Genomic DNA, 14429 nt, shown 5'->3' with positions numbered 1-14429 from the left:
TGCTCTGCTTGCAACTTTTGGCGAACCAAAAGTGCATGTACTGAAGGGGTCTAACACAAGGATGCAAATATAGCAGAAGGCATTGATGAAGATGAAATATGAAGTGGTCAAATTTTAGATTTCACAGATGTAAGCACATTAATGAAAAATAAACAGCATTACAAATATATTATACAATAAAATACAACAATATCATACCAAGTTTCCGGAGACAAGATTTTGCAGTTCATTACTTAAATACAAAACATTGTAAACTCCTATACTAAAGAAATATTTCGCACTTGTAGCAGCCAACAATGCTTTCTTCTCTGATCAGAAGCGTGCGGCACATCTGCAACAATCATCATTTTTTTTTACAACAATTAATGTGGTGGATTACAAGATAAAAAACAGAATTATATTTGTTTATATAAAATTGAAAATGGAAGTATACATGCAGGGACCATGGCCCCAAAGTTTTTCACAAAGTGTATTTAAAATACCATGTTAAAAGAACTACGGTCCCCTTAAAATTTATGGAAAAAAAATATATTGAAAAATAATACATGTCATGTTAGTTGAAACTTGGGGAGACAAAAAGAAAAAAAAGAGAAGTGTAGATATAATAGGTAATATAATATGATAGTGTGATAGTAAAATGAGATAAGCAGAAATTAAAGATAATAATAAAGTAATTGTAACGTTGAAGTGTACATGTATAATTATGAAAAATCATTTTACATATCTAATTGTTTTTTTTTCTCATATAGCACTTCTATTCAGATATTTAAAAAATAAATAATTAATTCATCAAAATCAATAAAAATAATTAGGTTAACTATTTTAATTAAAAATGTCATAAACTAAAATTTTATTCTAAAAATACTCATAGATTTAAATAGTTTAAGTAGTGAATAATTTTTTCACCTATAAGATTGACTTAAATTGTTTCAGCTATAATATTTATTGGTTTATAAACCAATAAATATATCCACTTGTATATGAAATGATTGATTGTCTAATTTGTGATGAGTTTAAGTAGTAGTTATAATAAATATATTTGAACGAGTTTATGTTGGTAATAATTAGGAAGAAAATAATGTATCTATTTCTTTCTGATAAAATTAGTTAGATAGTAACGTCTTTATGCTTAATATAGTTGTATATTTTTTCTTTATAACAAATATCCAGTTTTTTTATTATTCAAATATTAACTATTAGTTTATTATTATTTTTTTAGTAAAAGAGATTCAAATTCATCATGTCTCTCCTTCTTTCTTTATTTAATTATTAAGTCAATCTTATAACTAAAAAAACTAATATATATATATATTCTATACTGTAAAAATTTGAATTATTATTATTTTTCTTGGCCCCTCTAAGTGAATTCCTAGCTTTGACCCTGTATATGATAATATTGTAACAACAAACACTTCATATTTGACATAGTTAACAGGGGAATTGTGTTTGCAGTTGAGGGATTGGGCAGGAGTTGGTGGTGTTAAGGAATCGAAACAAACTGTATCTGTTTCAAAAAATTATAGTAATCATTGCCTTTGAGTAGAATGTAGTAACATGTATAAGAGAAGCATGGGCCATAGAACAAGGTAGTCATATATGCAGAAACAGTACATAGGAACTAAAATATGTTACAAGAAATCGCTCTTAAAGTGTAGATGGTTGCATCATAAAAAGATGTGAAAATGGAAGAATATGTGATTTGAGAATAATAATTATTTCCCAAATTTTCTATGAGAAAAAGCTTTCAATAACTTAATTCATCACTCATTAAGAGTCAAAATAGGGAATTTCGTAAGGAAGACACAAAAAATGACACATAATAAATTAAGAGTGCCATATGTTGCAGCTAGGTAGGAAACAATTTCTTTTAAACAAAACCAAAAAAAAATCTCAATTGGATGAAGAAATAAATTATTAACTTCTATCAATTGGTTTACGGTTAACATGAGCTTTCTGTTCGAAATACATATTACCTTTTTTTATAGGTAAAACAATTTTTGATATGTTGATATAAAACAAAGTCAAAACATAAACCATGAACCAGAAAAATAAAATCTAGAACATACCTTTTTGCCTTGGAGCGATTAGCAACACTTCCCACATTCACCATAAGCATACATATACATAGTCTGTTAATCTGTTCAGAAACCTGATGTAAGCAATTCTCCAAGGACGCCACAGTAGTAATGGCCCTAATAAGCCCCAAAATCCAGTGAAGTATCCAATCCCCAAGCTCATGTATAATCCCTCATAGAAAACAGAATCATCACCTTTGACTGGTGGTTCTTGACCCTCTTCTGTTGTTTGATCTCCATCCCCAGGACAAGTTTTGTTAAGTTGTTCACCACAAAGATCAATATTTCCTTCAAAACTAGAGGCTTCAAAGGTTTCAAAATGTCTTCCTGATGGGATTCTTCCAGAAAGAGAGTTGTGTGACAAGTCTAATTTTCCCAAATCATCAATTTCAGAAAGAGAAGATGGAATTCTCCCAGAGATGTGATTTCTTGACAAGTCAAGTGATTCTAGTGAACCTAAATTCCCAATCTGAGAAGGAATTTCTCCACTCAAATTATTTCTTGATAGATTCAAAGAAACTAACCCAAGCAAATATCCGACCTCTTTTGGTATTTCACCCATTAAATTGTTACAAGAAAGATCAATGCTTTTGAGCTCCAACTCTGGATCCTTGAACCCCCGTTCCACACCTTTCCACATCCATGTTATGTCTAGCGTATAACCTCCGAATATGTCACCATTTAATACAACGTAAGTCTTACCATTCCCATATATAAGATTCATAGTGTCACTTGAGTTGATGGTCTGTTCAGACATTGCAGTCAAATTCTTTAAGCATGATGGAATTCCACTTGACAAGTTATTCCTTGAAAGATCCAACAATTGAATACGCTTCAAATAACAGAGATGAATGGGTAGATTTCCTGAGAGGTGATTTCCTCGCATGTTCAAGATTATCAATTGATGCATACTTTCTCCAATCCATGATGGTATTGGACCCGACAACATATTTTCACTCAGGTCCAGCATAAATAAACTGCTGCAATTCTTCAAAGAAGAAGGCAACTCACCCATTAAACCATTGTTTCGTAAAACCAAGGCATTCATATTAATTAGGGCGCCCATGGACATAGGAATCTTCCCTGACAATTTATTGCTGCTTAAATCAAGAATCACTAATTGCTTTACTGATTTCCAACAATCTGGGAGTTGCCCCTTTATTTGATTGTGTGATACATCTAAAGTGGTCAAATATGCAGCTGTGCTTTGGTCACATAAGAATGAAAACATATCTGAAAAATTATTTTCAGAGAGAATCAGCTGGGAAGCTTGTAGTAAAAATGACGGAATTTTACCCTCAAACTGATTTGAATTCAGAATTATAGACGGTCTCATAGGAAGCTTCACTGAAATATTTGGAATTACACCAATGAGGTAATTGAAAGACATATTTAAATCTCTCATATATTGCAAGTTATTCCAAAACCAGTCTGGTACAGAGTCATTAATCCCGTTATCAGAAATATCAAGCTCGTACAAAGAACTTTGAGTCTTGAGCCAACTAGGAAAGGTGGGGCCCAACTTGGAAGATCTGATTCCCAAGTATTTTAATTGGAATGGAGGAACCCAACTCGGGACCAATTTCAGAGACAACGAGTTCTCTGATAGGTCCAAGGATTGTAATTTGGAAAAATTAGAAAGATGGGATTCATTGACGTCACCCTCCAAAGAATTCCCAGCCAAGTTAAGATCCTCCAACTCTGATAGCAATCCAATGCTTTTAGGTAACATGCCAGTCAACCGGTTATAAGATAAATCCAACCCCTTAAATATGTATCTGTTGCACCATGAAGAATTTTGGAAGAAGCTAGAAATTTCCCCATTCAACTTGTTATTTGAGAGGTCTAAACTCTGCAATGCGCACATGTTACCAAAGAAAGATGGAATCTCGCCTTGTAGTTCGTTGCCCCAGAGGTAAAGAACTTCAAGAGAGTTCATTACTTTCCCAAATCCATCTGGAATGGGACCTTCTAACATGTTCTTATAAAGGAAAAGGTGATGAAGATTGGTGGTGGAGTTAAAGAGCCAGTAAAATATAGTTGATGATTTCAACAGATTTGAGGAGAGATCAAGGGAAACAAGAGAAGATGAAGAACTCATATTGAAAGAAGATGACATAAGAAAACTTCGATCAGTAAGACTACAACTTCTCAAATAAAGATTTTGAAGTTTTGAGCTGAAGTTGAAACCACCTTGAAAGACTGATGATGTCATATTATTATAGGAAAGATCAAGGATCACAAGAGAAGGAAAGTTTGGGCAGAGAGGAGATGACAAAACAATGTTATTATGACCAAGATAAAGCTCCTGAAGATTAAGGCTAAAGTTTGACAACAGTTGAAATGTTGAGGATGTCAGCTTATTTGAAGAAAGATCCAGGATGGTAAGAGCAGTGGAAAAGTTGGAAGGTGAATAAAACAGAGATTGAATATTTGTATCTGAAAGAGAACAATCAAATAGCCTCAACTCTCTTAAGTTTGGAATAAGCTTGCTGATCATTTGTAGCCAGTGATGAGAAGAGGAAAGGTTGTGTAGTGAACTTAGCTTAAGTTTCGCCAAGGAAGAAAGATTAGTCAACCACTCTGCATCCTTAGATTTCACATCAAAATTGCCACCAAGTCCAAGAGTGTGCAACAAAGGAAGTTTCCCAACCTGGAAAGGGAGTGCTCCCGAAAATGAATTCTGCCCCGCAAGATCAAGATACCTCAACTGTGAGAGATTTCCAAGTTGATATGGGAGTTCCCCATTTAGATCATTATCACTTAGATCAAGATATTGTAAATGTGTAAGGTTTCCAAGTTGATAAGGGATTTTTCCTTGGAGATAAAAATTCTTACCTAGATCAAGAGACAGTAAATGTGTAAGCTTTCCAATATCAGAAGGAATACTCCCACCAAATGAAGAATCAGAGAGATTGAGATATCTTAAATTGGTGAACGAGCCCATGAGTTCTGGGATATGACTCCCTTCAAACAAATTATAGCTGAGATCCAAGTGTTCAATATTTTCAAGGGAAATCAATGAAGAGATATTGATTTCACCTATCAAATATTGTGTATCCTGACCACGGAGATGAAGCGTCTCAACATGACCAGTTTGATTGTTGCATTGAATGCCTTTCCATTTGCAACAGTCTCTGTTAGTGTCATGGTCCCTCCATGTAGAGAGAATGCCAGAGTCATCTATGAGGCCATGTGTGAAGTTGAGGAGTGCTTGTCTCTCACTCTCAATGCACTTAATTTCTGCGCTATTGGGAAGGCTGTTGAATCCAAGAATGGATCCTGCAGCATACAATAAAAGCAGCAAAAGTGCATAAAATAGTTTCAGAAAATAACAACTCATTATATTTTTGTTGATATGAAATGACTAAGAGTAAAACAAAGATCGCTTACTGTGATCAGTTTTCTCTTAAATTGTCAAGTATGAAAGATGGAGCCTGCGGCAGGATTTATATATATCGCTGATAATATTGCTAAACGACAGAGTTGTTTATTCTCGTTCACTTATCCAAGACAAAAAATTAAGTAAATTTTCTCTTTAAAAAAATTTTATTTTTAAAATTAAAATACGAAGACTCATATACGAGGTTTATATATTTTAATTTCCTCTACTTGAGCACAAATCTCCTAATATAATTTTTGTTCATGCATCTAATATTTAACAAAAAATATTGATCCAATAGTGTTGCCATCTCCATTTCTGTTAAATATTAAATATCAAATTAATTATGAATAAAAGTTAAGATGGGGAAAGATCAAATTTACAAGGAAAAAAAATTGGGGACCAAATTTCAAAGTTGGCAATAACAAAATTAAACTAAAATAAAACTTAAGTGCCATATGTTCTGATAATGACCTGCAAATCAATTTCGATGGCAACTAATGTTGTAACAACCTTAATAATTTCTTTGAGATATCTGCGTTCCATCTTTGCATAAATTGACTTCCAAGTCAATGCAAAACAAAAGACACTATAGCAACGATTTGCACGGGGTAGAAAATTAGAAACTTTGTGTCGAACTTTTTGGTTAAAGAAACCTCTACTCACCAACACCACACTTTCTATCCCTCTCATCCTCTCCATTGATATTTGCTTTGTTTTATACTAATAAATAAGCAAATTATAATCACTCCATTAACAAACTAATTTTTTTTAGTAATCCATCACTACAAAAAAAAATATTTCTGACGGAATAGTTTCCACCAAATTTATTCCGTCAGAAATATTGTATTTTTCCACAGCTATTTTTGAAGGAAATTTCTTTATTACACTATGGTGATAAACAATTTAAACTTGTTTTTGTTTGTATGTTTTATTGTACCAATTATTTATTCATATTTTTATATGTTGTGATTTATTTATTTTTTCAATCAAGACATGGCTTTTAAAAAATTACTCTTACAAAATCTTACTATTCTTCAGGGAAAAAATAGAATATATAATAAAAAAATCAATAACCATATAATTGTGTAATAAAATGATTTCGTATATTAATTACAGGTTCATGAAGATATACTTCATATTGTAGCAGCATGTGGTAATAACTAAAATTTCATCAGATAATTCAACAAAAAAATGATGTTAAAAATTTTAATAAATAAAAAATATAACTATGATTCTTTTTTTACATTATCAAGGAAATTTTTGTAATTTCATTAAATGACACGTGAGCTTCCCATAAAAAGTATTTGAGTTTGTCACTTTAACGAGCACACCATGCTTAGAAAAAAGTTTATGTAAAATTAACACAAACAAGGCTTTTAAACATATGAGAATTTAATTTAAAAATTCAATTTACCAAAAACTTTACATATAATATCATGTCAAACTATTGATATTGTGGACAAATCAATAGACTACCAACATCACTATTACATAATAACCTATTGATAGTTTATAGCAAACCATAAATTCAAATATTAAAATTACAAGCACTAAAATATAAATAAAAAAATCTTTATTAAAGTACTAACAGAATCCTTAATTTTACAGGGACAAAAATAATTATTTAAACCCAATAAAAATATGATGTGCTATTTTATCACAGTACGAGAAATGCAATACTAATTTATCTTTACACGAATGTTTTGCAATGACTACGAATTTCAAGTCTTTGCACTTGTGTCCCCTAGAAATAAAAAAAATTGTTGCACGTTAGAGTATTTCTACGTCTTTCTAGGATTGATATCATACCGTGAAAACTGAAAAGTCTACTTAGAACTAATATGAATACATATCATTTGTCATTTGGCTAAAGCGCAGAAAATGCAAGCTTATTTTGTCTTGATATAAAATTTCCACAAAGACTAATAATTTCAAAGTCTATGCAATGGTTTTACTTTTAAAATTTGATGTGATTGTGTGCTTAATTTTCTAACCCATTAAAAGAGTTAGAAAACAATGAAGATCACAATATCATCTTTTTTTTGTTATTATTTAAAAGTACTAATATATTTCGATACACGTGAAAATTTTAAAAAATTATAATATATACACTATTTATTTAAAATATAATCTTTATATTACAATATAAAAATATCAGTATTTCATACTCATACAATCAATATGAATATAATAAAAACTATAATTTGTCTAATTATTATTATACATTTCATTATTATATAACAATAACATTTACAATATTTGTATTATATTACTATTAGACTCAAATAAAAATCAAATTCTCAACTATATTATTCGTTGAGAGATTCTTTTAACTAATTTCCTATGATGTACTTATTGGTCTCCAAGCTCCACTCAATTATATCAGGGATGACTAAATAATCATTAATTCATTATACTATAATATATATGTTTATAAATGTCTCTAATAATTTTATTTTTCAAGTATGGAAAGCACTTCGACAAATTTACTATTCTTCGTTGGGTGTAAGTGTTACATATTAATTAATATATTTAGGTAAAGACATATTCTGAATAAGAGAAGCATACCGATGAGCCACGATGATAGGACCCTTGATCAACGAAATAGCATGAGGAGAATATACATTTCATGACACCCTGTCAAATTCATTGTTTTTAAAATCTAGCTTGTCCAACCCTTTATATAACACTAGAAAATATACATTTCGTGGCAATTTAAAAAAAAAATTATTTATAAAATTAAAATATGAAGACTCCATATACGAGGTTTATATATTTTAATCTCCTTTATTACACTCGGTGATAAGCAATTTAAACTCTTTTTTGTTTGTATGATTTATTGTACCATTATTTATTCATATTTCTTAAAAGTTGTTATTTGATTTTTTTTTTCTTTAATTAAAACATGACTTTTAAAATAAATACTCTTATAAAATCTTACCATTCTTCATGGGAAAAATATATTTTATAATAATAATTATATAATTGTGTAATAAAATTATTTTATATATTAATTATAGGTTCATCAAGCTCTTCTTCATATAGTACCAGCAAGTTGTAACAACGAAAATTTCATTAGATAATTTGACAAAAAAAATGATTTAATAATTTTAATAAATAAAAAATATAACTATGATTTTAATTTTACATTATCAAGGGAATTTTTGTAATGTCACTAAATAACACGTGAGCTGCACATCAATCCATGACATAACATGTAGTTACATTAATAGTGTATTGACTTATCATGTTATCAAAGATTTTATTTATAATTCATATATAATTATTTTGGATAAATTATGTTTTTAAATCTCCCTCTCATCAACTAATCTTACATCTTTCTTTGTTTTGAACAATCCAGCTTACTAAATTATTTTGCACATGACACCCTATCAAATTCATTGGTAACGTGACAAATCAAGGACTTACCAACATCACGGTTACATAATAAATAAATGTTGATAGTTGATAACAAGTACTAAAACCAAATATCAAAAAGAAAGACTAAAATATTAAAAAAAATATTTAAAGTACTAAAAGAATCCCTGATTTTATAGGGACCAAAAAATTACTTCAGCCCACCACCAAAAAATATGATGTGTTATTTGGCTAAAATAGAAGAAATGCAAGACTAATTTGTCTTTACATGGATGTTTTGCATAGACTAACAATTTCAAGTCTTTGCACTTGTCCCCAAAAAATGAAAAAGTCTTTCCACTTATTTTTAAATTCACCAATGGAGGGGAGATATTTTGCATTGGTTGAAACATACTTTTTGAATCAATTCTACAACCAATGTGTAAATCTTGTCTATGAAAAATGTATTCCCTTTTTTACATCAATTGTTTTGCAAGTGATAATTGCTATGTATAAGTATATTTAGGAGTTAAATGATATAGGAATTAATATTTTTTCTCTTTTATTTCTTCCTTTTTATGCAAATAATTGTTATTTTAACATCATTTAAGGTTTTGTGTACAACCAATGTGTAAATCTTGTCTATGAAAAATGTATTCCCTTTTTTACATCAATTATTTTGCAAGTGATAATTGCTATGTATAAGTATATTTAGGGGTTAAATGATATAGGAATTGATATTTTTTCTCTTTTATTTCTTCCTTTTTATGCAAATAATTGTTATTTTAACATCATTTAAGGTTTTGTGTAGAAAATATTAAAATTGATGAATTTATGATGCTTACTAAATAATTAGCATGGGAGAATAAAGTAAAGCCCAAAAGAGCATATTAGCACATCTCAGACACTAATTAGTGCGAGGCGCACACGCTTAACGGGTACAACACGCTTAGCGAAGTATGACTACTTTAGGAAAGTAAGTCAAATCAAGAAAGTGAAGGCACGTTTAGCGCGAGACACGCACTGAACACGAATACGTCATACTCGCTAAGCACAAATGTTGCATAAAAATCAAGTTGATCTATACCTATAAAAGAAGGAGAGAGAAGAAGGAAAAAATACACATAAATTCCAAGAGAATACAATTTCTTAAAGAAGACAAAGGTTAGAAGAATGAAAAGTTATCATTAAGAGTCATTTCTTCCCTCCATCCTCTTTTCTTATCTTCTTCCCTTTATATTTACATCTCTTTTGCAATTGTAAGGTTTTCTATGACTATGAGAGGTTAAACTTTCATTCTTGGGAACTTGGCAAACCAACTACTCTTAATGTAATTTTTTCTTCCTATCTATTTAATATTATTACTTTTGCATTATCATTTCCTGTGCCTAATTTCTTTGTTTACGGATTAATTTGCATAGTAAGTTTTAGGGGTGACATTGGAAAACATTATTTTCTAATAGAACTAGAAAAGAGTATCTAAAATAAGTTCATCACTAAGAATAGGTTGATTTTATTTAGCATGTTATACATCTTTATTCTTAATGCAATTTAAGTATTTGCTATTTACAAAGGAATTTGAGAAAAAAGATAGATAAATTAGGTTCTTTCACTCGAAGGATCTTGGTTAGAGTATATTAGTAGATGCAAGTGTAAAGTGAAATAATTATAAATAAAAAATAATAATTAATATTACTTCAAAGTATAGTTGTGGTAGGCTAAGTTTTCAACATTCTCATCTTCTGAATTTAACTTCTATAAAAATTGGTTTTCTTCTCTTTTCTATTTTTTATTAATTAAGTTAAATTCATGTTTAATTTCTTATCTTGTTTATTTTAATTTACTTTTCTACCAATTTAATTTACTATTTTTCTCACAACCTTTTTAAATAAATTTTCTTTAAATTATTTTATTAATAAAAAATTCATCTACCTAAGTACAAACAAAGTCCCTAAAGATTGGACACTCGAACTTCCATTTTAACTTTATTACTTGTGCTATTTTGGTGCACTTGTCTATCATTCAACAGTAACCAACATAAAAAGTGTTTTTCTACATCAGTTATGAAACAACCATGGCCACTCTTTCTATCATCAATTTATCTCCCACAATAATCAACAAACATCCACATGAAAATCACACCTGAAATGTTCTTTTCCCCATCCAAATAATCACTCTTAAAACTCAAGAAATAAAAATAAAAGGGAACAAATCAACCACAAAATGTAAAAAGAAAAACCAAAAATAACAAAACAACCCTCCTCCTCAACAAGTTTGGATGAGTTATAACAAATACAAAAACAAAAATCAAAAGAAAAGTCGACTCAACAGGTTGATCCACCCAAACTCGTGCTTAACCTACCAAATATATAAGTTGAACCTATTTTAATAATAGGTTTAAAATCTAAACTTATCTTGCTCTGTTTAGCATATCAAATGGGTCAATCACATGGGTTGAACTTATTTTGTCATCCCTAAATCTCACAATTAGAACATTGATCATGGAAATCAAAATAAGGAGCTTTATGCTAATAATAAATTCCTCAAATTAATCCTTATTTTATAATCAGAATCTACCTATTAGGTTGTATCAAGAACTTACAAAGATTAGATGTTAATTCAATCAAATTTCATAGTTTCTTGAAATAATTATTTAAATATATTTTTGGTCCATCAAATTTAGATTACTTTTGTTGTTGATCCCCCAAATTTAAATTTATTTTTAGTCCCGTAATTTTGAAAAGTATTTTTTAGTCCTCTTCCTACAACTAAATGCCACAAGTTATGCATTTAAATCTTCAAAAATCATTCAAGAGGAAAAAAAAACATTTTTTAAAATTGAGGAACTAAAAAAAGAAAAATTAAACCGGGAGGAAAAAAACAATCCAAATTTAAAGGACCTAAAACATATTTAAATTGAAAAAAAAATGATAAAAAACATTTTAGAAAAATAAGGGAAATCTTAATGTTTAAAATTACTAGCATGCTCTAAACTAAGGTCCTGATATATTTTCTAATTCAAGAGAATAAATGAAATGACAAAAAGTCCTAAGTATTTAGTATGCTCCCTTCAAGCATAGAAGACATATTCTCTTAATTGTGAACCAAATTAAAAGTTATATGAAGGAAAAGCAAAGAATGCACTTAGCCAATGTAATAAAAGAAAATTGTGGGACAGCGTGATAGTTGTTGTGGTAGAGTGATTGTGATGGTGGAAATATAAAAGAAGAGAAATATTGTTGGTGACACTGTCTACTACTCCTCTTTTGTTATAAAGAAAAAAATATTTTTTAATGTTGTATATTATTGACTAAAATTAGTTAGAAATTATAAATTTAAATTTCTGACCTCTAAAATATATATATATATATATATATATATATATATATATATTATTAAAATTCATGATTTTCTATAAATTTTAATAAATAACACAAAAGAGTATTGTTAGTCTTCCTCAAAGATAAAATTAGGTGTAAGGTGTATAAGAAAAGAAAAATAAAAGGCAGAGTGATGGGAATGTGTGTTACTTTCTGCCAATTTAAATTTTTTCCTTCTAATTTTTTAAATTTAATTTTTAAACCCTTTTTTATTCTTTTTCATTTTCTTTCCTCTCTTCCAAAACATACATCATTAGTTGCACGCGAAAGTATTTCTAAATCTTTCTAGGATTGATAAAAGTCTACCTAGAATTAAGACCAATAAATATCATTTGTCATTTGGCTAAATCACAGAAAATACAAGTTTAATTTGTCTTGATATAAAATTTCTACAAAGACTAACAATTTCAAGGTTTATCCAATCGGTTTACCTTTTAAATTTGATGTAATTGTGTTCTTATTTTTCTAACCCATCAAAAGAGTTAACAATATCAATTTTTATCATTATTTAAAAGTACTAATATATTAAGATACATGTGAAAATTTAAGAAAAAAATTATAATGTAAGTATCACACTATTTATTTAAAGTATAATATTTATATTACAATACAAAAATATCAATATTTATACTCATACAATCAAAATGAATATAATAAAAACTATAATTTATCCAATTATTATGATATATATCATTATTATATAACAATAACATTTATAATATTCATATTCTATTACTATTAGATTCAAATAAAAATCAAATTTTCAACCATATTATTGTTTGAGAGATTCGTTTTTACAAATTTCCTATAATGTATTTATTGATCTCCAAACTCCACTCTATTTTTTCGGGGACCAACAAACAATCATTAATTCAGTATATTTTACTATCTTTATAAATATCTCTAATAATTTTATTTTTATGTGTGCAAAGTACTTCGACAAATTTACTATTATATATTCTTAGTTGGGTACAAGTGTGACATATTAATTAATATTTTTAGGTAAAAACATATTAAGTAATATTTTTAGTTTGATATAACTTATATATTATACTATTTTTAAAATGAAATACATAATTTTTTTAAATGGCAAAACGAGAATTCTATTTTCTAACAATAAAAGCTAATAACTGACACACCACTAGATGATAGGACCCTTGATCAACGGAATAGCATGAGGAGAATGAGAGTAGCAAATCAGATTATGAATTCCTCTCAATCTAGCTTGGTACAACCCTTTATATAATACTAAAAAATATATATTTAATATTGTTATTTTAACATCAATTTAATAAAAATCGATGTTACAAAAATACAGTGACATAATTATAAATAAGTTGAGTTCATTGATATCAATTTTTTTAAAACTAATGTTGTGTGTCGATATTAACATCAATTTTCATAATAATTGGTATTGTTTAAAAACTGATGTTGTATCTATATGTTAATATTGACTTTTATAAAAATCGATGTTAATATTCCTTCTTTTTCTTATGTCGATGTGTTAGGGTTTTTGATCTCGATCTCACATGAGGAGGAAAAGGAAGAGAAACACGTTGAGCGAATTGCTAACGACAATGACGTTCCTCGACTCAGAGAGATGATGACGGATTCCTTTGAGGAGGATCAATTTAAACTTTGTAAACTAGGTTTCATTTACAAATAATATTCATAATGATTTGCAAATCGAAATTGAAAAGAAAAAATAGGTTACCTTTAGCTAATTGCTAAATTAATTGTGACCACGACCCTACTTACTAGTGTTTTCATAATGATATGCAAAAGGACTATTTATTAGGTTTATGGAACTACTAAACCATGATTTGATTCAAATTATTTACAAATACAATTTATTTTGATTTACCAAAATATATTATTTTTGGTAAACAAGAACAATTTACAATCACCAATTTTAGGTTGGCAGTTTCCAAATTATAAGTCAAACACACATTTTGGACTTAAAATGATTCATTTTCTATCAGGATGGTTAGATGGATTGGCACGAACCTTAGATAAGAGAGCTTGAAATTTCGGGTTAGCATGCAACGTGCGACGAAGATCATCGAGAAAATCGAATTGCGACATCGAGAGAATGAGAAACTGGCCAGTTTCTCATGGTGGTGTACGCGAGAGGGCATCTGCCACGGCGTTGGAAGCGTCTGACTTATACTGAATGGTGTAGTTGAATCCTAGCTGCTTGGATAGGTAGTAGTGCTGCTCCAGCATCTGAAT

At 29.0% G+C, this 14429-nt stretch overlaps 1 protein-coding gene across 1 annotated transcript; it reads right to left on the bottom strand.

Moving 5' to 3' along the window:
* Nucleotides 1-112: 112 nt before the first annotated feature.
* Nucleotides 113-5476, bottom strand: LOC102668329 (receptor-like protein EIX2). Its single transcript, XM_006599903.4, has 2 exons — nt 2067-5476; nt 113-331 (listed from the first exon to the last, which is right to left on the bottom strand). The coding sequence occupies exon 1, from the start codon at nt 5416-5418 to the stop codon at nt 2104-2106; it is 3315 nt and encodes a 1104-aa protein (XP_006599966.1). The 5' UTR covers nt 5419-5476; the 3' UTR covers nt 113-331; nt 2067-2103.
* Nucleotides 5477-14429: the final 8953 nt, after the last annotated feature.

This window comes from Glycine max, chromosome 16 (assembly GCF_000004515.6).
Source record: "Glycine max cultivar Williams 82 chromosome 16, Glycine_max_v4.0, whole genome shotgun sequence".
NCBI classification, from domain to species: Eukaryota; Viridiplantae; Streptophyta; class Magnoliopsida; order Fabales; family Fabaceae; genus Glycine; species Glycine max.
Note: the sequence above shows the minus strand (reverse complement) of the source record. Positions and strands in the feature narration are given on the sequence as shown.

What these genes read in the sequence shown, in the direction of transcription:
- LOC102668329 (XM_006599903.4), bottom strand. Translation starts at nt 5,418, where the DNA reads ATGAGTTGTTATTTTCTGAAACTATTTTATGCACTTTTGCTGCTTTTA.